This window comes from Ostrinia nubilalis, chromosome 28, assembly GCF_963855985.1.
Source record: "Ostrinia nubilalis chromosome 28, ilOstNubi1.1, whole genome shotgun sequence".
NCBI classification, from domain to species: domain Eukaryota; kingdom Metazoa; phylum Arthropoda; class Insecta; order Lepidoptera; family Crambidae; genus Ostrinia; species Ostrinia nubilalis.
Window position 1 is genome coordinate 7,816,275 of NC_087115.1, and position 26,109 is coordinate 7,842,383.

Below are 26,109 nucleotides of genomic sequence, written 5' to 3' on the forward strand. Positions count from 1 at the left end.
CATGACCTTGAAGTGTCATGTAGTCTCATGTCATGACATAGACATGTCGTGTCGTCTCATGTCATGACATTGACGTGCCATCTTATGTCATGACATTGAAGTGTCATGTAGTCTCATGTCATGACCTTGAAGTGTCATGTAGTCTCATGTCATGACATAGACATGTCGTGTCGTCTCATGTCATTACGTTGACGTGTCGTGACGTACTATATCGTGTAGTATTAGTATACTGACCGGGAGCATACGCAGGTTGTGTGAGCAGATGCGTGTTAGCGTTGGGCGCCATGGCCACGTCGGGCACGGCGGCCGACAGCGTGGCGCGCGGGACGGCGCCGCCGCACGACGACGTCGACTGCCTGCAACGGGGAATGGACGGTTTAGAGGACTGACTGCAACGGGGAATACACAGTTTATTTTATTTTATTTTATTTTATTTAGGATAACAAACAACTGTACAATTCAGGTATGCAGTAAAGTTATACATCGACATTTAGTTATTGTACAACCCGCACCGCTATCCCTATCTTACAAACATGCTTTGCCTCTTTGCATTAATTACTACTAGCTGATTTATGGAAATGAACTGAACAATCCGTTACCTCTATTGATTTCCACAAATCATTTAAATTGGAATTTCCTAAGTGAACAGAGTTATATAAACAGTCAGACAGTTAACACAGCACATCTTATAACAATGTTCAAATTTTAACAATGAATTTAATTCAATTTAATGAGATCAATCAGTTTTACTATTGAGAATCCACTAAGTTTAGAATCTGAACACACGCGGGACAAGACAGGAACAATAATCTTATGCCCTCTTCCCCTATGCCAAAATTCGGACCAGAAATTGGGTGACCATAGACTCTTATAACCCATGGACAAGGCAACGGGGAATATATTGTTTACAACAAGAGTATCTGCAATGAGGAGTGGACAGTTTAGAACACAACTAAATGCAACGGGGAGTACACAGTTTAGAACGCCACTGAATCAATCACAAATGAATTTATTTCCATTTGAACTGACTGCAACGGAGATTGGACAGTTCAGATAAAAAACCAGAGTCTGCAATGGGGAGTGGACAGTTTAGAACTACTAACTGTAACGGGGAGTTTACAGTTTAGAGCATGATTGTTTGCAACACGGGGAATGGACAGTATAAAACACAACTGAGTGCAACGGGGAGTAGAAAATTCAAGGGACAAATGTCTGCAATAGGAGTTCAAGTGACTAACGAGGAGTGTACAGTTTAGCCATATTTATTAATACATCTACAGTCACACACAGCTTACCTGTGCTGAGTGCCGTCCACGCTTCTCGAAGGCAACTCTCTTCGACACGTGCTAGATCGGGAACTGCTCTCTGAAAAAAAAAAGTCAAAGATTTTTATTTAGTACTTAGGTCCTTTGCAGGGCTGTTATACACGTCCTAATGAGGGTTATCGTTTTTATACTTAACAGTTGGCACCCCTGGAGATTGACAGGACCTTACTCTACAGTGGCGCCATCTTGATGAGTGCAAATGCGATAGTCCTCCTACCACTTTCGCGCTCACCAGTTGGTGCCACTGTCTTCGCTACTAGCAAGTGACAGGACCTTACTCTACAGTGGCGCTAACTGGTGAGCGCTAAAACGATAGCCCTCATTATAGCTTGCCCTACCACCACTTCGGGACAACATATGTGCTGGTGCTGTGAAGAAGTGGTGAAAGAATCATCTTGATTCATCTTTTGATTTAACATCACCCTGCTGCCAATAGGAGCGGAACAGTAACGAAAAAGGTTTCAAAACGGGAAATATTACTTAAACTATTTTCACGCCTACGAAGTCGCGAGCATAGCTAGTTTAGTTATAATATTATTCATGTAAAGAAACTAGTTTCTTAATTACTGACTATCTTCGTAAACGCGACTATTGTTTATTATTCACGATCTTCTAAAATGTCAGTATTATAAAATTAAACTTGCTTCGTAAATGACACTGATGTGTCAGATCGGAAATAAACGTGATTTGCAAGAAATAATTTATTGTAAAGATTTTAAAAAGGAATTGACAATTTAAATAATAAACTTTGAATGTCGTTTCTTTGTTTTCAGGTGAGGTTAATAGTTTTAAGTTGAACAGTGAAATTACATTGTATATTAGTGCTAATTAACAAAATAAATAAAATCTTTGTTTTCAGAGCAACACAATCTTTTAAATTGTACAATTCCCTATAAACGTCTTATAAAACGACATTTATAGTTAGAAATAAGATAAATATGGAGAAACTACGATTTAAATTTGAAGTTCAAGGGTCGGCAGATGGAAAAACCAATGTGATCTGCATAACCTCTATCGAGACACCAGACGGCCGTGTTTACGAGATTCCAGACGAGTTAAAACCAGCAAGTAAGCACAATGTCATATTAACTACGGAATTATTTACGAAAATTAAGAATACGCTTAAAAAGAGACATCAGACACGATCCTTATGGATCCCTCTTAATACGGAACTGAGAAAAACATATCTAGATGAGGGTGAAAATGTGCAATTTGGGAACCAATATTTGGATGAGACCACAGGAGAGGCAAATGCTTCATATAAAAATTCTAGTATGTCAGAAAATAAAAACCTAGGAAAAACCGCAGAACGGTTTGTAATCGAAAAATTTTCAAACAAATCATCCAGCGCTGACCAATGGATAAATGATTTCGAGAGTGAATGTGAAAGATTCCAAATTCGACACGATGAAGAGAAAATTGGGATTCTTAAACACCTCCTAGAAAAACAATGTTTGGATTGGTATGCCAGTATGCTAATAAAGATGAGTATGAATTCTGACTGGGCAAAATGGAAGAATGCCTTTTGTGAAACTTATGGTAATAAAGGTTGGTCTCAAATTAAATACGCATTTATTTTTAAATATCAGAGTGGATCTTTATTAGAATATGCTACAAAAAAGGAAAGGCTATTATTAGAGGCCAATAAGAACATTGACACGAAAACCCTGATAACTCTTATTGTCATAGGATTACCAGATTATGTAATGGACAAAATTGATAAAGAAACTATTAAAACAACGGAAAACCTTTATAATGAAATAGGGAAACATGAATCATTGATTAAAAAGAAATACAACAACAACTACAGGAAGAATACATACGAAAAGAATAATCATGAATATAAAGGAAAGATGGAGAATGAAAAAAAACCATGCAAGATATGTGAAAAATTAAATAAAGGTTCTCGATTTCATCCGGAAGAAAAATGCTGGTTCAAACAAACAGAAGAATATAATCAAAAGAGAAATAGTGGTAGAACCATAAACAATACAGTATTAGATGTGGAACTAAGTAATGAAGAAAAAAAAAACGAGTAGTAACACCATTAATTAAAATTAAACTATTATTAAATTCACAACTAGAAATATCCGGAATATATGATTCTGGTTCAAATATTTCTATAATTAACTCAAAATTAGTAAGATGGAGTGGAGAAGAAGAAGATGATTCAAAAAGAGATAGTTTAATCACGATTAATGGTGTTAAAAAGACAATTGGCTTAACAACTATTAAAATAAAAATATTTGATATAGAAGATAATGCAGATGTCTATATTATAGACGGAGAAGATTTCAAATATGATTTCCTAATTGGATTAAATCTCATACAGCAATTTCGATTGATTCAAGATGAGAATATGAAAATTACACAGAAGAAAGAGAAAATAAAAGAAGAAAAAGAATTTAGAAATGATAAAGAGGAAAATAAAGAATACCAAAACCCAGGTTCGGTGAATTTCAATGAACATATAAAAGAAGAAGATTTCAAAATAAGTATGGGAAATTTGAATACACAACAAGAAGCAGAAATACATAAACTGATAGATAAATATAAATCAATCTTTGCAAAAGATAAATATGATATTGGTACAGTAGAAAAATATGAAGCACGCATTGATTTACTAATGGACAAATACTGCAGCAAAAGGCCATATAGATGTTCAGTAGAGGACAAAAAAGAAATAGAAGAACAAGTTGCAAAACTTCTTGACAAAAAGCTAATAGAAGAATCTTATAGTCCTTTTGCAGCACCAGTAACGTTAGCTTTCAAAAAAGAAGACAATAGAAAATCAAGATTATGTATTGACTTTAGAGACCTGAATAAGATAGTCGTTCCACAAGCTCAACCATTTCCAGTCATTGATGATCTAGTAGTTAAGACAAGAAACTCAAGATATTTTACGACACTTGATATCAACTCAGCATTTTGGTCAATCCCGCTAAGAATTGAAGATAGAAAGAAAACTGCGTTTGTGACACAAGAAGGTCATTTTCAATGGACGTGTTTACCTTTCGGTCTGAAGACGTCACCAGCCATATTTCAAAGGATACTTAGTAACATATTAAGTAGATATAAACTCACGGATTTTGCAGTTAATTACATAGACGATATTTTAATATTTTCAAAAACATTTTCAGAACATATTGAACATATTACACAATTATTAGATGCTATAAAAACAGAGGGATTTAGACTTAAATTTACAAAATGTACATTTGCTTCAAATTCAGTGAAATACCTCGGTCATATAATACATAACAATACAGTGCGCCCAATAAGAGATAATTTAATATCAATTAGAGATTTTCCAATACCAAAATCACAAAAAAATATCAGACAATTTTTAGGAAAAGTAAACTTCTACCACGAATATATTCCAAATAGTACTATACTTTTAGAACCTCTACATAAATTACTAAGAAAAAATCAAAAATTTATTTGGTCTGCAGAGTGTCAACAATCATTTGAAAGTGTGAAAAAGTTATTATGCTCACAGCCTATATTAGAAATATTTGATCAAAATTTGCCAATTGAAATATATACAGACGCATCTTTAAATGGTATTGGAGCAGTGCTAAAACAAACACAACCGAACGGAAATAAAAAACCAGTTGCTTACTTTTCAAAAAAACTAAATGAAACACAAAAGAAAAAGAAAGCAGTTTATTTAGAATGTTTAGCAATAAAAGAAGCCATTAGATACTGGCAATATTGGCTAATAGGTAAATCGTTTACTGTATATTCAGACCATAAACCATTGGAAAATTTAAATATTAAGTCGAGGACAGATGAGGAATTAGGAGAATTAACATTTTATTTGTCACAGTATGATTTTAAAATTAAATACGCACCAGGGAAAGAAAATATAGAAGCAGATTGCTTAAGCAGGAACCCAGTTTTATATGCTAATGAGGATACAGATGAACAATTAAAAATTATAAATATGATAACGTTAAATGATATAATTACAGATCAGGGAGATAATGAATACATACAAAATAATAAAACAAAATTAGTGTTGAAAAATAATGTCTTTTACAAAAAAGGGAAAAAACAGAAAAAAATAATTTTAACAGAAAAATACAGCAAAGAATTAATAAAAAAAGTTCATGAGAATATGTGTCATCTAGGTGTAAAACAAATGCAAAACATAATTAGTACGTCATATACAGCAAATAACTTAACAAAAAATATAACAGAATGTTGTAAAACTTGTGATATATGTATTAAAAATAAATCAAGAGGACAAAAAAATTATGGTTTAATGTCACAATTAGGTCCGGCCACAAAACCTTTCGAAATAGTCTCAATAGACACGATTGGAGGTTTTGGAGGGTCACGATCAACAAAAAAATATTTACATCTTCTTGTAGACCACTTTTCACGATATGCTTATATTGTTACGTCTAAAACTCAAAATGCTAATGATTTCATAAAATTAATTAAGTTTCTTTGTTTTCAGGTGAGGTTAATAGTTTTAAGTTGAACAGTGAAATTACATTGTATATTAGTGCTAATTAACAAAATAAATAAAATCTTTGTTTTCAGAGCAACACAATCTTTTAAATTGTACAATTCCCTATAAACGTCTTATATTCATTAAAAGGTTTGTCCAACCAGGGCTGGGGCGTGAGTTTAGGGGACCCTGGGCTAATATGTATTACTTAGGGGCCCACCTAATTACTATACTATAATAAAATGAGACATTAAAATATTTGACTTGACTTAGCTGGGGGCCCTTTGCCACGAGGCCCTAGGGTGAAGCCCAAAAAGCCATATGGTAGATCCGGCTCTGTGTCCGACTACAATAGACAGTTTGACACCATACCCCAATAATTCGAAACCACAACTTTTTTAAAAATACCCTTCATTCTGGTCTTTAAAACTTAATTAATTTTAAATTAACTGTAAATTACGATTGTTGGTCGCATTGTAATGTAATTGAAAAAAGTAGTTTAATTGAGTTGACAAAATAGTGACGTCACTTGCTTGTAGTGCCATACAAAATCTATGGGAGAGTTTCGTTTTGACAGTTTTAAAAAGTACGTCAATTGACTGGTGGTGTCAACATGTCAATTTGACATGACCTCTCAAAGAGCATTCGTGTGTGTTGTTATTTATAGCAAGCTATACGTACCGGCTTGATCGGCGGGGCAGGGCGCGCGCACGCCGCGGTAGGAGCGCGACGAGCCGGCGCTGCCCGCGCTGCCGGACCGTCTGAAAGAATTACAATCTATAAATAACTTGTACCAAATACAACACAATTTCAGTCAAAAGACGTCAACTGCTAGACAAAACCCCCTCTTGGCAATAAAAACTTAAATCAACCGCAGGTCACTAGCCACCGGTCATTATGGAAATAATTCTTCCTTGATGATTTGAATTCGAATGACCTTCTCTAATCTATATATATAAAAATGAAACCCGTTTTCCGTTGTCACGACATAACATGAAAACGGCTTGACCGATTTGGCTGATTTTTTTTTTGTAGTTTTCTAATACTCTGTACAAGGTTTTTACGGAAAAAAATATAAAGAAAATCTCTACGCTAAGGCGGTACGAAGTTCGCCGGGTCAGCTAGTGATGCAATAAAATCAATCACAAGAAGAAAGAAGGAATCCTGAGTTAAGGATCGACTGCAGTCCAGTTCGGGAGACTAGACCGAAAATGTATACTCTGTAACCATTAGAGAGTATTTATTTATAGTTGTTGCAATGCACGGAGGCGAGTGAGCTTTACATGTGTGGTGGCTCGCTACTGTTCGTGTTTCAAAAGGGCTATAAAATGCTACTCCGACAAACGTTACTTCGACATTACGTTACTCCGACACTACTGAATATCGACATGACTTTATTACGAAGTCGTTTGTCAGAGTAGCATTTTATAGCCTTTCAAAAGTTTTGATAGACATAACACTATCGTTATGTTCACTCGCCTTCGTGAGTTGCAAGAACTTTTTAATTTTGTCCAAGATCTGGTACTTATGTATATTAAATTTGGCCAAAACCACATCTATATATATAAAAGAAAGTCGTGTTAGTTACTCCACTTATAACTCAAGAACGGCTGAACCGATTTAGCTGAAAATTGTCAGGGAGGTAGTTTAGAGCCAGGAGAAGGACATAGGATACTTTTTATCCCGTTCGAAATTAAAAAAAAAGTCTGCTTATTTATTGCCATTAAGGCGGAACAAAGTTCGCCGGGTCAGCTAGTTATTAAATAAAAGTATTATCTGTATGACACCAAAAATATATAATAAAATCCCAGAAAACTTGAAACAATTACATAATGTTATGTTTAAAAAGAAACTTAAACATTTTCTAATTGACAAGGCCTATTATACTGTACAAGACTTCTTGAGTGACAAAATTTGACTAATTTAAATATAATTTTACTTTTATTATCAATTATCAGATGTATTAATATTATGAATTTTAATGTATTATTGACATTCTTACTTGACATATAATTTACATGCCAATATCTTGGTAAAACATGTTGTATCACCTGTTAAAACTGTAAGACCAAATCATGTTGCTCTGTAATATGTTTTCACACATGTTTATGTAAATAAATATCATTATCTTTTATCTCTTTATGCAAGACTATAATCAAACTATCTCACCTGCAGCAATCCGGCGGCGTGGACTCGTGGTCCCAGCGCCGCCTCTCACCAGGAGAATCCCACTCGCGCTCCCTGTTGCAAAACAAACTTCAAATATTTCATTATTAGGTACAAAATGCACTGAGAAACTTCAGTAAGAAAGATTCGTTCTAATTTTCACTCATAGATGGCGCTATTCCGAGATGTAAGTTGTCAAAACGCGATTCTTTTGTCGTATGGTATAAAGAGGCATCAGATACGACATCTCAAATTAATGAGGGTTTTCGCGATTGAAAAATCCGCCAGATGGCAATACGTAAACGCGAGGTCCAAATGCTGCATGATTGGTTATTTTTGACATGACATTGACAGATACGTCAAAATCCACCAATCGCGGAGCAGTCAGACCCCACGTCCACGTCCCGCCATCTAGCGGATCTTTCATTCACGAAAAGCCTCATTGATGAAAAAGATAACTTCTAATTTTCATTCATAGATGGCGCTATTCCGAGTTGACTCGCTTTAACCGGGAGTTATAAGTTGTCAAAATGCAACTTTCAAGGCAATATTTCAATTCCATTTCAATATTCGAGTGACTGCTATTGTACGCGTCTGCTTCGTGCAAAAAAATATTAAAATGTAAACAATTAAAATTGTATAAACTTTAAATAATCTATAGTTTTAAGGTTAATTTTGTATTTCTATTGTAAGTGAATCTAATTCTTTTAGAGAAATAAATGTCTTAAACCATAAATGAGGCCACGACATCTCTAATTAATTACTGGTTTATTGACTTTAGGGCCTTGCCACACTGGCACTGGCGGATTGTAAGCGTTTTTTGGGCGGAGCAGCGGCGGCATTTTGCAAGCATTTTGGTAGGCCCTTCATTAGGTGGACCGACGATTTGGTGCAGGTCGCGGGAAGTAGGCACCTGAATGCGGGCAGCACAGGACCGGTCTTTATGGAAATCCTTGGGGGAGGCCTTTGTCCAGTAGTGGACGTCATTTGGATGAAATGAACAAAACATACATTCATCTTCTTACCCCCTTACTAATAAAAAGTTACACGGTTGTTGATCACTGTTTTAAAATGACATTTCCATACTAAACGTCACTTTAAAACACTGATCAACGAGCGTATAAGTTTTATTAGTAAGGGGGTAAATATATAAAAGGAGAAATTGACTGACTCACTGACATATCAACGCACAGCCTAAACGGCTAAACGTAGGCACTTGAAATTTGGAAGGAACGTAGCTTAGGTCCCGTAGAGGTGCACTAAGAAAGGAATTCCCGAAATTCCAACGGGAACGGGAATTAGCGGGAAAATCCTTTTGTATGAAAAATCTAAACCGCTTAAGTTAGACGCTTGAAATTTGGCATGCAGGTACCTTAGTAAACTTAAAGCTTAGTTACAACAGGATATTGCAAAATTCCCCCGGGAACGGGAGTTAGCGGGAAAAAACATTTGTATGAAAAAATCTAAACCGCGTAAGATAGATGAAGGGGGTAAAACGGGATCCACGCGTACGAAGCCGGTAATAATTATTATAGAAAAGTAGTACCTTTCGTTGGTGTCTTCGGTGAGCAACAACTCTGCGCAGGAATCGGGCAGCGACATCTCGCGGACTGCTCTTAGAGCGATCTGTGGACAAACAAAATGATAACAATATGATCTTTCGAGCCGGATAATATTTTTATTTTATTTTATTTGGAAAACCAACAGCATATATGATCCTTAGAGCGGGATAGTAAGGCTCTATGACCGGGATATGCTCCGTCAGGGCGAATAACATTGTTCTTCTAGTCAGATGATATTATGGTCCTTCAAACCTAATACTCTTGTCCTTCGGGCCGTACAACATGTACCACGTTATTTTCATTCGACCCAGATATAATCTTTCAAGCCCGATAACATGAGCCTTAGATATAGAGCCAGATAAATGGTCCTTCGAGCCGGATACATGGTCCTTCGAGCCGGATCACATCCCTCACGGGCGCGGGGTCATGCGCATGCTACTTTAATGCACGAGCAGCAGGCGGGAGCAGAGATATGGTTCGTCAAACCGCATATGGTTCTTCGAGCCGGATGCATGGTCCTTTGAGCCGGATCGTACCTGTTCTCTAACGGATGCGGGATCATGCGCGTGCAACTTTAACCCATGAGCAGCAGGCGGGAGCCGAGATGGGGTTCGTCCAATCGCATATGGTCCTTCGAGCCGGATGCATGGTCCTTCGAGCCGGACGTATGGTCCTTCGAGCCGGATCTCACCTGTTCTCTAACAGGCGCGGGGTCGTGCGCGTGCAGCCTGAGCGCGCGCGCTGCTGGCGGCGCGGCGCATAACTCGCGTGCACGTGCACGTAGTGCCGCGAGCACGCGCGGAGACACGCACGCGCCTTCCAACGCGCCCTGCCCGGCGGGCGCCGCTACGTTGTTTCGTGCTGCGGCCACCTGTGAAGAGTATATGCCACGTCAACACACGTAAACCCTGGTCCGTGAGCACGTAGAATCCCGTCCAATGACCCCAAGCTACCCATCCTTATCGCTCGCGCGTAATTATGTTGCTGTCGCGCTCGCACACTCACTGCGGGCGCCCGTCGCACAGTCGCGACAGCAACACGGACCAGGCTTTAGTCATAAGTATAATAGACAGCACCTTACCATCTTTTAAAGATACTATAGTTGAACGATTTTGAAACATCAAATGGCAAAGAACGAAAATAGTACCCCGGCATTGATGACATTTCAGTGTTTTCCAACGTGGCAAAAATCAGAACCAGTGGTCTGGTATTGACGGTGGCGCCCCCCTGTTAATGTCACGGTGCTTTTTGTCTGATCAAAGTTCACAAGAATAAAAAAGTCACATTTATTCACCATTTTATTTATTTAATTCATATGGAAGATGAAACTGGGTGAAATGATGGTTCCAAGGTATTATGAGGACGCTAAAAATCCCACTTTATTCCACCCACGTGAACAGTTTAATAATCTCCAATGAAGCAGCAAGATTTTGGAATAGAAGCAATCCGTAAGGCATTACTGTAGTGTGCGTGTGCACTCATAGAGCATTAGCGTGTACCGATAACACTCAAACATTCGCGGAAGAATGGTGGGGCGCGTCCGAGTGGATGAAACGATCTATCTATACCGCAAACATTATCGCCAAAATACATCTTTTATTGATTGCCAGTAATTCCTAAATCTGGGCATCATCATAGCGTGGGCAGGCCTCCCACTAGGTGGACCGACGATCTGGTGAAGGTCGCGGGAGGTGCCTGGATGCGGGCGGCGCAGGACCATTCTTCGTGGAAATCCTTGGGGGAGGCCTTTGTCCAGCAGTGGACGTCTTTCGACTGAAACGAACGAACGAACGAATTCCTAAATCTACGTAGCGCTCACTCACCATATACAGGGTGTCGGGAATGCGGTGCATGTATCGCGCTCGTCTCAGCCGTGCTAATTCTGCTTCCGGCACCGCCTGTCCTTCCAGCAAGGCCTGGAGAACATAATGGTACAATTTGAAAATTGTAAATATCTTGAAAAAATCGAACTGCCTAGGGCGGGAATTGAACCCACGACCTTTCGCTTGCCGGGCGACTTGCTCTACCAACTGAGCTATTTAGACACTAGATGAACCTGTCGAAATTTCCAAGTGTAAAGTTTTGGGCATACCTGTATTAACGAAATCTGTGACTGATATATATATAAATAAAAAAATATTTTATCAAAAGATCAAATTACTCGTTAATACGAATTAAACGACACCAAACTCGATGGATTATGTAGTTTTATTGAAGAGTTCTTATGGTCACCTTCCAGCTCCATGCTTCTAAGCCATGTATCTGCTATTATTATAGACCTTAAGCTCATCAAGATAAGGTATCAAGCAGCGTGCCATAGCAATGCGTCCGCTAGTAAGTATAGTTTGGTCTGTGAGCACGTAGAATTTTGTCCAATGACCCCAAGCTACCCATCCTTATCGCTCGCGCGTAATTATGTCGCTGTCGCGCTCGCACACTCACTGCGGGCGCCCGTCGCACAGTCGCGACAGCAATATAATTACGCGCGAGCGATAAGCATGGGTAGCTTGGGGTCATTGGACAAAATTCTACGTGCTCACAGACCGGGCTTTAGACCGTAGAACCTTCCTGTATGGGACCGCATGTCAAAGGAATACCAACCTTAAGCTCGTCGAGGTAAGGTATGAAGCAGCGTGCCCTAGCAATGCGTCCGCTAGTAAGTAAAGTAACACACTAACACCCCGCTATTCCCCGCTAAATTTTGTCAGTGTGTGCGTGCGCGCCGCATACGTATTGGCGCGCTCACATACAAACCGCGCTCGGTGCGTTTCTATGAAGATGACCTACTCATTTATATTTACTCTGGTACCTAGAACCTCCCTTCGAGAAGGAGGTCAATCGTCGAATCCAACTCGGCTGGGCAGCGTTCGGGAAACTACGCAACATCTTTTCGTCCAAATTACCTCAATGCCTGAAGACTAGAGTGTATAACCAATGTGTGTTACCAGTGATAACTTATGGCTCGGAAACGTGGCCTCTCACTATAGGCCTTATACAGAAGCTCAAAGTTGCACAGCGTGCTATGGAGAGGGCTATGCTTGGTGTTTCTTTGCGAGATCGAATCAGAAATGAGGAGATCCGTAAACGAACCAAAGTCGCTGACATAGCCCGACGTATTAGCAAGCTGAAGTGGCAATGGGCAGGGCACATAGTACGCAGAACTGACGGCCGATGGAGCAGCAAGGTTCTGGAATGGAGGCCGCGTACCGGAAAACGCAGCGTGGGACGTCCACCTACAAGGTGGACCGACGACATCGTAAAGGTAGCAGGGAAGCGCTGGACGCAGGCCGCTACCAATCGATCAACATGGAAAGCATTGGGGGAGGCCTATGTTCAGCAGTGGACGTCCTGTGGCTGAAATGATGATGATGATGATGAGAACCTCCCTGTATGGGACCGCAGTCAAGGGTATACCAACCTTAAGCTCATCAAGATAAGGTATGAAGCAGCGCGCCGGTCGATGTGCTCCTCTCCCGAGCCAGGCGTCCGCCGTGGATCCTTCTTCGCCCGTCGAAGCCGGGGCTGGGATGAGTCCGCGACGCACCATCTTGAAAAGAAAATAGATACAAAATAAAAATCATTTATTTTCAGACAGCATTACAGTTTGGATTTAGATTTCAGGGTTTCATGAAGTAATAAGTAAGAACGCGTAAGCTCAGCATTAAACATATTGTCCTGAAATGACGGTATGGCCTTGAAAAGGGCCTACAAAACTATAAAGAATTTGTATAATATGACCTAGAAATATTTTTTAAAGAAGTAAGATCTTAGGACACATTGGTTCTCCACGGGTGGCTACAGTATCGGATTCCAGTTGGCGCCACCGATTAGCGAGTTTCTTTGCTACTTGCCAGTGGCGTCAACTGGTGAAAAAATGTTTTAAATGCCATCTTTGTCTATGAAAAAGCAATTTAAAAGCATTATCTTTGCAGCAGTTAGTCTGTCTTGGGATTAAGAGTAGGCGCACACCGTTGATTTTTAGTTGGCCGATAGTTGTGCCCGATTTCAAATTGTATGAAGAATCGGCCAAATCGAATCGGCGTAGTGTGCGCACTCCCATACATGCCCATACTGATCAACAGCCCGACTAAACTATCGGCCGACGAAAAATCAACGGTGTGCGCCTACTCTAACCCTTTCATAATTATCATCATCATCTCAGCCATAGCACATTTACTGCTGAACATTTAGCATTGAGATTAACTCTTTAGCAAGTAAAATCTTTCGTTGGTTTCACCACAAGGTTGAACCACTCCTCATTGCATTCTGGACCCTAACACGCGGCAACAAGGCTCACACCTGCTGTAGCGGCTCGTGGTCTAGCTTACTAGTGGCAGCAGTTCAGCCATCGCTTCCCTGAGCGCCGCGTCCGAACCATTCTGGACCCTAACACGCGGCAACAAGGCTCACACCTGCTGTAGCGGCTCGTGGTCTAGCTTACTAGTGGCAGCAGTTCAGCCATCGCTTCCCTGAGCGCCGCGTCCGAACCATTCTGGACCCTAACACGCGGCAACAAGGCTCACACCTGCTGTAGCGGCTCGTGGTCTAGCTTACTAGTGGCAGCAGTTCAGCCATCGCTTCCCTGAGCGCCGCGTCCGAACCATTCTGGACCCTAACACGCGGCAACAAGGCTCACACCTGCTGTAGCGGCTCGTGGTCTAGCTTACTAGTGGCAGCAGTTCAGCCATCGCTTCCCTGAGCGCCGCGTCCGAACCATTCTGGACCCTAACACGCGGCAACAAGGCTCACACCTGCTGTAGCGGCTCGTGGTCTAGCTTACTAGTGGCAGCAGTTCAGCCATCGCTTCCCTGAGCGCCGCGTCCGAACCATTCTGGACCCTAACACGCGGCAACAAGGCTCACACCTGCTGTAGCGGCTCGTGGTCTAGCTTACTAGTGGCAGCAGTTCAGCCATCGCTTCCCTGAGCGCCGCGTCCGAACCATTCTGGACCCTAACACGCGGCAACAAGGCTCACACCTGCTGTAGCGGCTCGTGGTCTAGCTTACTAGTGGCAGCAGTTCAGCCATCGCTTCCCTGAGCGCCGCGTCCGAACCATTCTGGACCCTAACACGCGGCAACAAGGCTCACACCTGCTGTAGCGGCTCGTGGTCTAGCTTACTAGTGGCAGCAGTTCAGCCATCGCTTCCCTGAGCGCCGCGTCCGAACCATTCTGGACCCTAACACGCGGCAACAAGGCTCACACCTGCTGTAGCGGCTCGTGGTCTAGCTTACTAGTGGCAGCAGTTCAGCCATCGCTTCCCTGAGCGCCGCGTCCGAACCATTCTGGACCCTAACACGCGGCAACAAGGCTCACACCTGCTGTAGCGGCTCGTGGTCTAGCTTACTAGTGGCAGCAGTTCAGCCATCGCTTCCCTGAGCGCCGCGTCCGAACCATTCTGGACCCTAACACGCGGCAACAAGGCTCACACCTGCTGTAGCGGCTCGTGGTCTAGCTTACTAGTGGCAGCAGTTCAGCCATCGCTTCCCTGAGCGCCGCGTCCGAACCATTCTGGACCCTAACACGCGGCAACAAGGCTCACACCTGCTGTAGCGGCTCGTGGTCTAGCTTACTAGTGGCAGCAGTTCAGCCATCGCTTCCCTGAGCGCCGCGTCCGAACCATTCTGGACCCTAACACGCGGCAACAAGGCTCACACCTGCTGTAGCGGCTCGTGGTCTAGCTTACTAGTGGCAGCAGTTCAGCCATCGCTTCCCTGAGCGCCGCGTCCGAACCATTCTGGACCCTAACACGCGGCAACAAGGCTCACACCTGCTGTAGCGGCTCGTGGTCTAGCTTACTAGTGGCAGCAGTTCAGCCATCGCTTCCCTGAGCGCCGCGTCCGAACCATTCTGGACCCTAACACGCGGCAACAAGGCTCACACCTGCTGTAGCGGCTCGTGGTCCGGCGGCAGGTGGTCCAGGCGCACCAGTGGCAGCAGTTCAGCCATCGCTTCCCTGAGCGCGGCGTCGGCGGGCCGTCGTCGCGCGCCGCGTCGCGCCGCAGCGTGCCCTGTGTGCCATACCACGTTCGGCTCTGAAAGGTAAGCGAATTGAGGGTTAATTAACTAGGCGTTGCAACTTGAAGGTTATGCATTGATTTTTAGTAACTTGAAAAAATGCGGTTCGCGCTTTGAAGAAATAAACGACCGAAACGAAAGACCGCGACCGTTACTTGACTTGACTTGACTTTAGACAATCTATAAGTGTCGCGAGCGAGACAAAGAGGGGAGACAGAGTCTCTTGAACCCTTGCCTCTCTGTCGCGAAGAGAACCACCACCTTTAAGTGGGAATCGAAGTCATGTACTGGGCCTTCATAGGCACTTTTAACATTGCAAATAACGGCATACTCTCCAGATTAATCCACAAAACATTCATAAGCGACTTGTAACGTAAACGCGCGTATTCTTCAACAATTGTAAAAAAAAAATTCATCATGGAAATAAGAAAAAATACGCGTGTTGTGCGCTAGATGGCGACACAGTAGCTTCTTGTAGCTGACAGCCCTATCGCAACGGCACAGTAGCGATCACAGGCGTATGTAAACGAAACGATACTGGACTCTGAGACAAGCTAAATTACACCATATTTTTGACGACACTGAGTAAAAATTTCTTTAAATACCATCGCGAAAAAATCTTTCTGTACCATCGGCAACAGTGTTAACTATCCATTGCCTGTCATGTCGTCTCGTTCTATCGCAAAGAATCACCATTTGATGAGAGCGAGAGCAAAAACGGAAGTGGATAGTTAACAGTGTGGCCGTGTGTACGTAATAAATTTTATTATTCTATGATATTATTGTAACTCACCTCGCTGCTGTTTCGCGTGTTGCGTCTGCTCGGCCCAGCGCCATAATGCACGCAGCGCCTGCGCTTCGCTCGCCTGTACATAGACAAATAAACTGTTTAGGTTGCGTTGTTATTGTGTTTTGAACTTTGTTGGCATGGTTTAAGGTTAAATATGGATGGATGTTTTGGCTTTTTGGACTTCAGTCCAGGGCCCCGTAGATTCGAGGGGCCCCCAGCTAAGTCACGTCAAAAAAGATGATAATGCAAAAGAGTATAAGAGCGCTTTCACATTTAGGCAGGGTTCGAAATTATCAAGAGAATAATTATCGGATAATTATCAACAGTATAAGATACATTAGTCATATTGTTACATAAAAAAATCTGATTGCTAATGTTGTTTTATGTTTTTGGTTGCTGATTGTTGTCAAGTTATCCATTACTAGTCGCATAAAGCTTCGGAAAATAAATAAATATTTTGACGCTAGATAACTAGTGATAAATAATAGGTTTTATAACTATCTATGTTGATTAACGCCGACCATTAGACGCAAGTGCGGAAATACACGTTCGAAAACTTTGAATACAGTCAATTTTCACGAGCGCACTTTTTTGTTATTATCAACCGATAATTATCCATCTGTTATTATCATGATAATTATCGTGATAATTATCATTGATAATTATCCTTTCGAATCCTGCATTTAGGCGACTTAAGCAGCACGACAAACGCGCTGCCGATAATTTTATACTATGTGACAGCGGTAGCATGCCTTCACATTATAAAAACGCCGCTGTCGCGCTTCTAACGCCCTAATGTGAAAGCGCTCTATAGTTCATTCAACTTATGATGGTGATTTAGACAGATAAAAACGTTTCGTTTTATGATTCTAACTTTCTACGATTAAAAATATTGAGTTGTAAAAATCAATTACTTTTGTGTGTTTTCATCCTTCCAAAATATCAATCACTAATCTTTCTCAATTAACCTAAACAAGAATTTCTAATTATTTATTAGTTTATTATTTAGAAAAAATTGTGAAAAAATATTAAATGAATTGCTTCTGCGTTAGTCGGAACTTTTGCTCATAGGGATGGGACATAAACAATCGCAATAAATCAGTAATCGGCATGGTGGTCATCTTACCATCGAATCACGATTATTATCTCAGGCAGGTCAAAGCTAAGTCAGTACGTGTGCGTTTGCCTTAGTTGACGGTTTTGTTTTATGCGATTTCTCCACGTATTGTTTGTTATTGTTATTTTGATGTTTTATGGAATAAAATGCATATATTTAATACTTTGTGATTTATTTTGTACCACTAAGAATATTCACGTTTATTCCATTTCCAGATAGTTCAAATTCATAGATATAATTTTGATCAAGATTAAAAATCAAACAAATAAAAGGCGATTAGATTTCTATAGAAAATATTCTCGATTCTAAAAAATATCGATTAGGTTTATAAGGAGCGCCTCACTAAATAGAACTGTCATAATCACCATCTTACGCTGAATGGACTATAATAGGTGGGCCCCTAAGTAGTAATAGCCCAGCCCCGCCCAGGACAAGGGAAGAGAAATAAAGTTCTAAGTGGGAACTATATTCCCACTGTCTACTGCAGTCCACTCGCCTGCAGGAAGGGCGAGCCAAGCGCGTCGCCGAGCATAAAAAGTTCAAAATGTTCATGGTTTTATACTTCAAGACAAGAGAAAGATAATAAAGTTCAAAATATGCTGGGAATTATATTCCCACTGCCGTATTATGTGTGTATATGCACAAGTGAGCGAGGAGCGTCACACGCCCACCTGTATATTTAGCGACACGTACTTATTGTCTCTTTATAAAATACACAAGCGTTTTAACGTAGTAACTTATTAGTAATCTGTGCCCAAAGAGTCTCATGCCCGTTTTTACCATCAATCCCTAATTTTTAAGTGACCCTTATGGTCACACATAACAGGAATTTTGTTTTCAAAAGAGTCACTTAATTAGGGATTGATGGTAAAAAAAAACATTAGTTTACTCACCTGTAGGAAGGGCGAGCCAAGAGCATCAACTAACGCAGCGCGTGGAAGTCTAGCTGCCGCCGCGTGTGCCATTAACGTCGGAAACTCGTCGCGGAGGTAGCGCATCGCTTGTCTGGAAATATACAAACAATTATTATATTTTTGTTCGTTGTAAACCACAGGAAAGGCAATGGAAAGAAAAGAAACAGCTAGTATCGACAACTTCAAGCTGACTGCATAGAAAACTGCATTAATTTACCGCTCGAGCAGTTGTGACTGCTTCGGGCGGTTGGCAAGAAGTCGCTTTACACTGACTGCTTGAGTTGACGACTGTTCTTTTGGGATCACATGTTGATATATCCAAATTCAAATATTTTATTATTTCAGACTACAGTTGGTCCATGGGTTAGTACTAGTGAAATATAACTTACAGCTATGTACCCAGCACTCTGGTGACGTGTACCTATGTACCCAACGCTCTGGTGACGTGTACCTATGTACCCAGCGCTCTGGTGACGAGTAGCACTCTGGTGACGTGTACCTATGTACCCAGCGCTCTGGTGACGAGTACCTATGTACCCAGCGCTCTGGTGACGAGTACCTATGTACCCAGCACTCTGGTGACGTGTACCTATGTACCCAACGCTCTGGTGACGTGTACCTATGTACCCAGCGCTCTGGTGACGAGTAGCACTCTGGTGACGTGTACCTATGTACCCAGCACTCTGGTGACGTGTACCTATGTACCCAGCGCTCTGGTGACGTGTACCTATGTACCCAGCGCTCTGGTGACGTGTACCTGTGCACCCAGCGCTCGGGTTGTTTGTACCTATGTACCCACCGCTCGGTTGTTTGTACCTCTGTACCCACCACTTGGGTTTTTTCTACCGATGTACCCAGCGCTCGGGTTGTTTGTACCTGTGTACCCACCGCTCGGGTTGTTTGTACCTGTGCACCCAGTGCTCGGGTTGTTTGTACCTATGTACCCACCACCCGGGTTGTGTGTACCTGTGCACCCAGCACTTGGGTTGTTTGTACCTATGTACCCAGCACTTGGATTGTTTGTACCTAGGTACCCATCATTTGGAGGCCTTTGTCCAGCAGTGGACGTCTTTCGGCTGAAACGAACGAACGAACGAACGAACGAACCCATCATTTTCTGTAATTTGTTGTTCTAGTGTGCCAAATAAATGTATTTTCTGTCTTTCTTTCATTAGGGTTGTTTGTACCTATGTACCCACCGCCCGGGTTGTGTGTACCTGTGCACCCAGCGCAGCACGTGCGGCAGCGTGTCCGCGCTCAAGGCTTCTACAATGACGTTCTCTCCTGTGTAGCTCGGGTGACTGTACCTATGTACCCAGCGCTCTTGTGACGTGTACCTATGTACCCACCGCTCGGGTTGTTTGTGCCTATGTACCCAGCGCTTCGGTTGTTTGTACCTATGTACCCACCACTTGGGTTGTTTGTACCTGTGTACCCACCGCTCAAGTTGTTTGTACATATGTACCCAGCGCCCGGGTTGTGTGTACCTGTGTACCCAGCGCTCTGGTGACTGTACCTATGTACCCAGCGCTCTGGTGACTGTACCTGTGCACCCACCACTCGGGTTGTTTGTACCTATGTACCCAGCACTCTGGTGACGTGTACCTGTGTACCCACCGCCCGGGTTGTTTGTACCTGTGCACCCAGCGCTCGGGTTGTTTGTACCTATGTACCCACCACTTGGGTTGTTTGTACCTGTGTACCTAGCGCTCGGGTAGTTTGTGCCTATATACCCAGCGCTCTTGTGACGTGTACCTATGTACTCACCACTCGGGTTGTTTGTACCTGTGTACCCACCACTTGGGTTGTGTGTACCTATGTACCCACCACTCGGGTTGTTTGTACCTGTGCACCCAGCGCGAGGCGTGCGCGTGCGCGGCCCACCGCAGCACGTGCGGCAGCGTGTCGGCGCTCAAGGCTTCCACAATGGCGTCCTCGCAGCCCTGCACTACGATCGGCATCTCCAGAAACCTGAAAACACACGGTAAATTGCAACAGAACTTGAAAAAATCGAACTGCCTAAGGCGAGAATTGAACCCACGACCTTTCGCTTTTCGGACGAATGTTCTTCTATAGACACTGGATGAACCAGTCGAAATTTTCAAGTGCAATACGCTGTTGCGGCCGCGTTTGTTTAGTTTGAGAAACGATTAAATGCTAAGAAAAACAACAGTGCTCCAGTCTACACTTAATAATTATTCATCTCCCAGAACCTGACAACACAGCGAATAATAATGGAGCAAAGTTTCAGTGAAGTCTGCACTTATGTTTTTTAAACTTTCGCGTTGCATAATTGAATTAATTTAAATAGGTTTTAACGCGATACGCGGATATAGGTAACATTGAAATATTAACTGTATATGCCTGACGTTTCGACCAGCCTGTGACCACGACCGGTGCAACACGGTCGAAACGTCAGGCATATACAGGTATACAGGGTGGAATTTTGTAATGCCACCTGGAGGGAAAGTACTCTTAATATTGTAGATAGAAAATTTTACTCAAAGAAAACATTCCTTTATTTTTTAAAACAAAGAACTCCATTCAAAGATTTTTGAAAATTTTACGAAAATTCACTATCATACCATATTTTTTTTTATAAATAATTAAAATAATTTAAGATTTCATGGTTTTCCTTTCATTTAATTTATCAAGTTTGTTAGAGAGATTTCATCCATAAACATGACCCTAACGATCAATGTAATAAAAATACAGGGTGTAATTTTTAACAAATTTTAGTTGGTTCGATTCCTGGGTGTGGCATGCAAATTTATGGAAATCTTTGAATGCAATTCTATTTCTTTTCAAAAATAAAGAAATGTTTTCTTTGAGTAAAATTTTCTATCTACATTTTAAGAGTACTTTCCCTCCAGGTGGCATTACAAAATTCCACCCTGTATTTCAATGTTACTTATCCGCGTATCGCGTTAAAACCTGTTTAAATTAATTCATCTGCACTTTAGGTCGTGCAGCGCACGATCAACAAAAGTTAAACATTTGTATCTGTATACCCTCGCCCGTTGTTGTAGTCATGTCATGTTGACGTAGTAAGGCGTTAAGTTTGTAATATGGAGTCAAATAGGATTCTCACCTCGCGATCTCGTAGAGTTGAAATGCATCGTCTAGAGTCGCGGTTGATGTCGCGCGACCTCTGCTGCCGGTCCATGCCTGGAACACATGGATTATGACGTTCATAAGTGCTAAATATTGGTATAAATTGAATAAATAATTTCATTTTCTGATAATGCTGAAGTATATCTAGTTTACTGTTATGTTTAGATACTCACCGTCCCGCCGCTGCCGGTGCTATTGGTAGACGATGGTGAAGACGAGTTGCGGCCGATCAGGCTTAGGTCCACCTGTAACAGGCATATTCGTATGACGAAAACGACACATATTGTACAATAAGTAACATGGAAAGAAGAGCATATTAAGATTTTTTTGTCACTTGTAATTTCGGTATCAATCTGGTTATTGATTACCAGAGAGTGGGGCGTTAAGGTTTAATCTTCATTTTGCTTTTGGTTAATTAATTACGGAGAGTTGTGTATTGTCTAAATTACCACGAATCAGTGACAAACCGTTCTATTGGTTCAAGTGCTTCGTTTTTGACGCGAGTGCTTTCCGGGCTAATAACACAAGTCTTCCTAGAATTATTGCAAAAAGTTGTCTCCTGGCTATTAGTTCCAGTTTTCTCCTGTCCATTATCCCCCACCTGGTCGGTGTAGGCGGCTCGCAGCAGGGCCCGCGCGAATCGTCGCGGCAGCACTTGCTCGTCCACGCACACCGGGCCCACGGCGCCGCCCGCCGCGCGACGCGACATCACGCTCCTGTACAGGGAACAAATTAGACACAGTGTCAGTGAACAGGTCTGTACTAAGTAGCTACAATAAAACCGTGGACTGTATGTACTATATCATTCTATTTCGCTTTCAAACTAGTTCTATCTCTGTTCTACTACATTGTTCTACCCTTGTATAGACCTAAACAGACACATAATTTTGGGCTCCTCTTGACCCAAGGAAATGGAAAAAATCAAATTGAACCGCGTGTTAATCGACCCTCAGTGCCATCTAGTATCACTTTGTTACAACTAAAACCCAACATAAACAACAGCCCCCCTAGACAAAACGCACTTTTTGATCGAATCGAAAATCGAATCCGTCAAAACTCCATACAAAAAAGGGGCTTTTCGACCACTTTTCGACTGCTTTGCGATTATAATTTGCACTTTGTCTAGACCCACAGTACTATCTTTTGATACTAGATGTCACTTTAGACACATATGTGACTTCAACAGTAAGTGTCAGTTGGACAAACATTAGTCATCCACTGAGTTTCTTGCGCTGCTTCTGACATTCAAACGCTGTAATTTATTGTTCTTTTGTACTTACTACATTTTTTTTCTCCCAATATTTGCATGACTAATTAAGTCAACATGTGGACATGCCAATTGTAATAATAATATCTTGTATAACCATGTAAAAGCAAATAAATATTTCTGATTCTGATTCTTCTCAGCACTGGCCCATTTATTGACCCGAAGCAGTGGTAGGGTTAATACTGGGGCGCGTTTTAAGGGCCCACAAAAAAAATTGTTTTGAGTATGATGAGTTTTGACTACAGTTTTGAAGCAGGCTTTAGGGGAGTGACATCAAGCTCCTGCACAGGGGACACACATAAAACAATAGTCTGAAAGAATGCTATATCGGGACATCGGCAAATGGACACATTAATCACAATAGTTCGTGACGTGAACGAAGATAATTTTAAAGTAAGCTCAGAGGCTATTGTGGCATCACACTTCTGCAACCAAAAACATTTCCTCTTCCTTTCATTTGGCCTATGTTTTAGTCGATACTTCGAAATGCCCAAAAGACAAAGATATATGAAGAGCCAAGACCGCTTTTACATTAGGGCGTCAGTAGCGCAGTTTTTATGTGAAGGCAGGCATGATTTTAAGGTACTTTCGCTTATGACGACCCCCTCGTGAATTTCATAACTTCGCGCCTCAATTAATTTCAAAGTGTACAAAAAAGATAAAAAAACCAATTGAAGTTACAAATGGTGATAGAAAGGGGTTGCAATTAATATTTTTAAATGGTGGTGCGTTACCTGAAGTAGCGCGACCGTGCGGCAAGCACGAGACGGTGAGCCGGCAGCTCGTATGAACCCCACGACAACCGGCAGTCAGACATCTCGCCTGAAATCACAAGAAAAAGTTTGTCATTATTTGTAAGACGGCCCAGGGTACAAGGCACCACATTCAGGGTACAGGGTACACAGTGGCAACTCGAGCACTAAGATTAGGGTATATGCCCAGACCAGAAGTGGAATTGTGTAAAGCAATCGTAATCATTTGACAGTTCATAACGTACGACAAAGTCAGTTAAACAAAGTGTTTGACAGAATAATCGTACGTTATGAACTGTCAAATGATAACGATTGCTTTACACAATTCCACCTCAACACCAATGTATTGTAAACCACAGAGTCCAAGGCATACGGCAACCTACTCAATGCCACACAGGTGTAGAGCACAGGTACACCGGACTAGAGCAAGTAGTCAGCCCGTAGCAGTATAGCAAGACGTGACAGGTTCGAGACGAGTCCGTGACGGAGCCGAGACGGACGTGGCGACCACGGGCTGGAAGACGTAGCGTGGGCAGGCCTCCTACTAGGTGGACCGACGATCTGGTGAAGGTCGCGGGAAGAGCCTGGATGCGGGCAGCGCAGGACCGTCATTGTGGAAAACCTTGAAAGAGGCCTTAGTCCAGCAGTGGCCGTCATTTGGCTGAAACGAACGAACGAACGATACAGCAAGATCTCCCTGTTAACAGACAGTCTGATGTATCGTGTACTCACCAGACTCCAACAAATATCGCATATCAGTGTGCAGCGCGTCCGGCGACTCCCAAGTGTCCCAAGAGGACCCGCAGCGGCAGAGGGAGTTCAGAAGGGGCCGGTAGAGAAAGGCACTCACCAGACCCAAGAAGGTAACTCAGTATCACAGTAGCATAGCGGGGTAGAGCTGCGACCGGGCCGGGACGGGAACAATATAGGTCGAAGCGTTACACTCTGGACTCAAGTAGATAGCCAGTCCACAGTAGCACACGCACGATCTACCACCATCTCTCCTTGATGGTAGACTGCCTAGTGACAGTACAGTAGTCTCGGTAGAAGAGAAGGGATTATGACCGAGTCAGATCGGACACTTACCAGGGGCGGGTACAGCGGGACGAGACAAGGATGGAATTTTCTGGTTACGGGGCCCTGGTGGATACACCGGATTCGAGCCGATAGCCTACGCAACAGCGGGACGTGTCGGGTCCGTGTCGCTAGCAGGTAGCCAGGACACACTAGCATAGCGGTCCGAGTCGGGAAGGGACCGAGGCGACGCCAGTTACTGTGGACCTGAGGCGGATACAGCTCTTCGCACGATCCTCCGCCATCTGTCCCTGTTGGTAGACAGCCTAGTGCAGTAATATACGCGGTACTCACCAGACTCCAGCAGGTAACGCATATCCGTATGCAGCGCGTCCGGCGACTGTCTAAATAGGATTCGCAGGCAAAGACAAAGCAGAGGGATTGTGGTCACGTCGAGACGTCCACGTCGATTATAGAGGCGTATACAGCTCTTCGCACGATCCTCCACCATCTGTCTCTGTTGGTAGACTGCCTAGTGCAGTAATATACGTGGTACAAGCCCCGCAAGTTGATATTGTGATTGGCGGCCACCTTGGTGACGTAGTCGCCGTTCACCGTCAGTACCATTCGCCAGGTCAGCCCGCGCTTAGTGCTTACGCGCATCGAGTACTTGTTACCTATAGCTTTTTGTTTTTGTTATCCTGTTTTATTTTTGAATTTTAGTTTTGTTACCTGTTACCCGTTAAAATGAGTAAAAAATTAATTAACAGCCATGCTCGTGAAATGATGAACCCTAGCTTATTTACTTTCTATTACAATGTTTTTGCTATCTGTACTTTTTTGCGACGGATGACGTCACGCAGCTGTTATTGTGACAAGATTCCATCTCAATATCAACGCGCGGGGCTAGCACTCACCAGACTCCAGCAGGTATCGCATGTCAGTATGCAGCGCGTCCGGCGACTGTCCCAAGAGCGCTCGAAGTCAAGCCAGTCCAGTGCCCTCGCCGCGCCCGCAGCGGCAGAGGGAGTTCAGAAGGGGCCGTAACGGGGCAGGGTAAATAAAGGCACTCACCAGACCAAAGCAGGTAGTTTTATTATTAAAAAAAAAGATTATTAGTACTTTGTTAATACACAAATTACTAATAGTCCCGTTAGCCCCTCGTACTAAGCTAAGTATGCTTGTATCACGAGTGGGCTGACCACAATAGTAGAGCGGATCCGGGGACCGAACCCGCGTTCCCCTGATCACGAGACGGCCAGTCCGACCCCTTCACCGTTCGGCTATCGTGGCTTCAAAGTTAGCTCACAGTAGCTTAGCGGGATAAAGCTGGGTTCGGGCCGGGACGGGATTATCCGAACAGTATAGGTCGAGGCGACGACCTGATAAAGGTAGCAGGAAGGTGCTGGATGTAGGCCGCAACCAACCGTGCGATGTTAAAGTCATTGGGGGAGGCCTATGTTCAGCAGTGGACGTCCTATGGCTGAAATGATGATGATAATAGGTCGGGGGGTTACTGGACTCAAATGGATAGCCCGCAGTAGCACAGCGGGACGGGACTGGTCTGGGATGCGCACGGTTCTTCGCGGTCGTTGTCACGTCAAAACGTCGCA

The 26,109-nt window shown here is 42.7% G+C and overlaps 1 protein-coding gene and 2 long non-coding RNA genes across 3 annotated transcripts; 1 reads left to right on the top strand and 2 right to left on the bottom strand.

Moving 5' to 3' along the window:
• Positions 1–240: 240 nt before the first annotated feature.
• On the bottom strand, positions 241–6,503 carry LOC135085512 (uncharacterized). The gene is made up of 3 exons (XR_010260143.1): positions 6,466–6,503; positions 1,296–1,365; positions 241–356 (listed from the first exon to the last, which is right to left on the bottom strand). It is a non-coding gene; the product is annotated as an uncharacterized LOC135085512 (long non-coding RNA).
• Positions 1,872–5,886, top strand: LOC135085508 (uncharacterized). The gene is made up of 2 exons (XR_010260138.1): positions 1,872–2,393; positions 5,791–5,886. It is a non-coding gene; the product is annotated as an uncharacterized LOC135085508 (long non-coding RNA).
• Positions 6,504–15,387: 8,884 nt separating the features above from the next.
• On the bottom strand, positions 15,388–25,123 carry LOC135085238 (BTB/POZ domain-containing protein 7). The gene is made up of 10 exons (XM_063979994.1): positions 24,948–25,123; positions 24,215–24,327; positions 23,465–23,552; positions 22,065–22,179; positions 21,637–21,708; positions 21,441–21,517; positions 20,195–20,320; positions 18,329–18,440; positions 16,322–16,394; positions 15,388–15,545 (listed from the first exon to the last, which is right to left on the bottom strand). Exons 1-10 carry the CDS (start codon positions 25,121–25,123, stop codon positions 15,388–15,390), a joined length of 1,110 nt encoding a protein of 369 aa, XP_063836064.1.
• Positions 25,124–26,109: the final 986 nt, after the last annotated feature.

Coding starts and splice junctions, on each gene's coding strand:
- LOC135085238 (XM_063979994.1), bottom strand. CDS start 25,123: ATGGTACTGACGGTGAACGGCGACTACGTCACCAAGGTGGCCGCCAAT. Junction 24,328..24,947: donor ATCGACGTGGACGTCTCGAC/GTGACCACAATC, acceptor GGGTCTGGTGAG/TGCCTTTCTCTACCGGCCCC. Junction 21,518..21,636: donor GCACCGGCAGCGGCGGGACG/GTGAGTATCTAA, acceptor CATGTGTTCCAG/GCATGGACCGGCAGCAGAGG.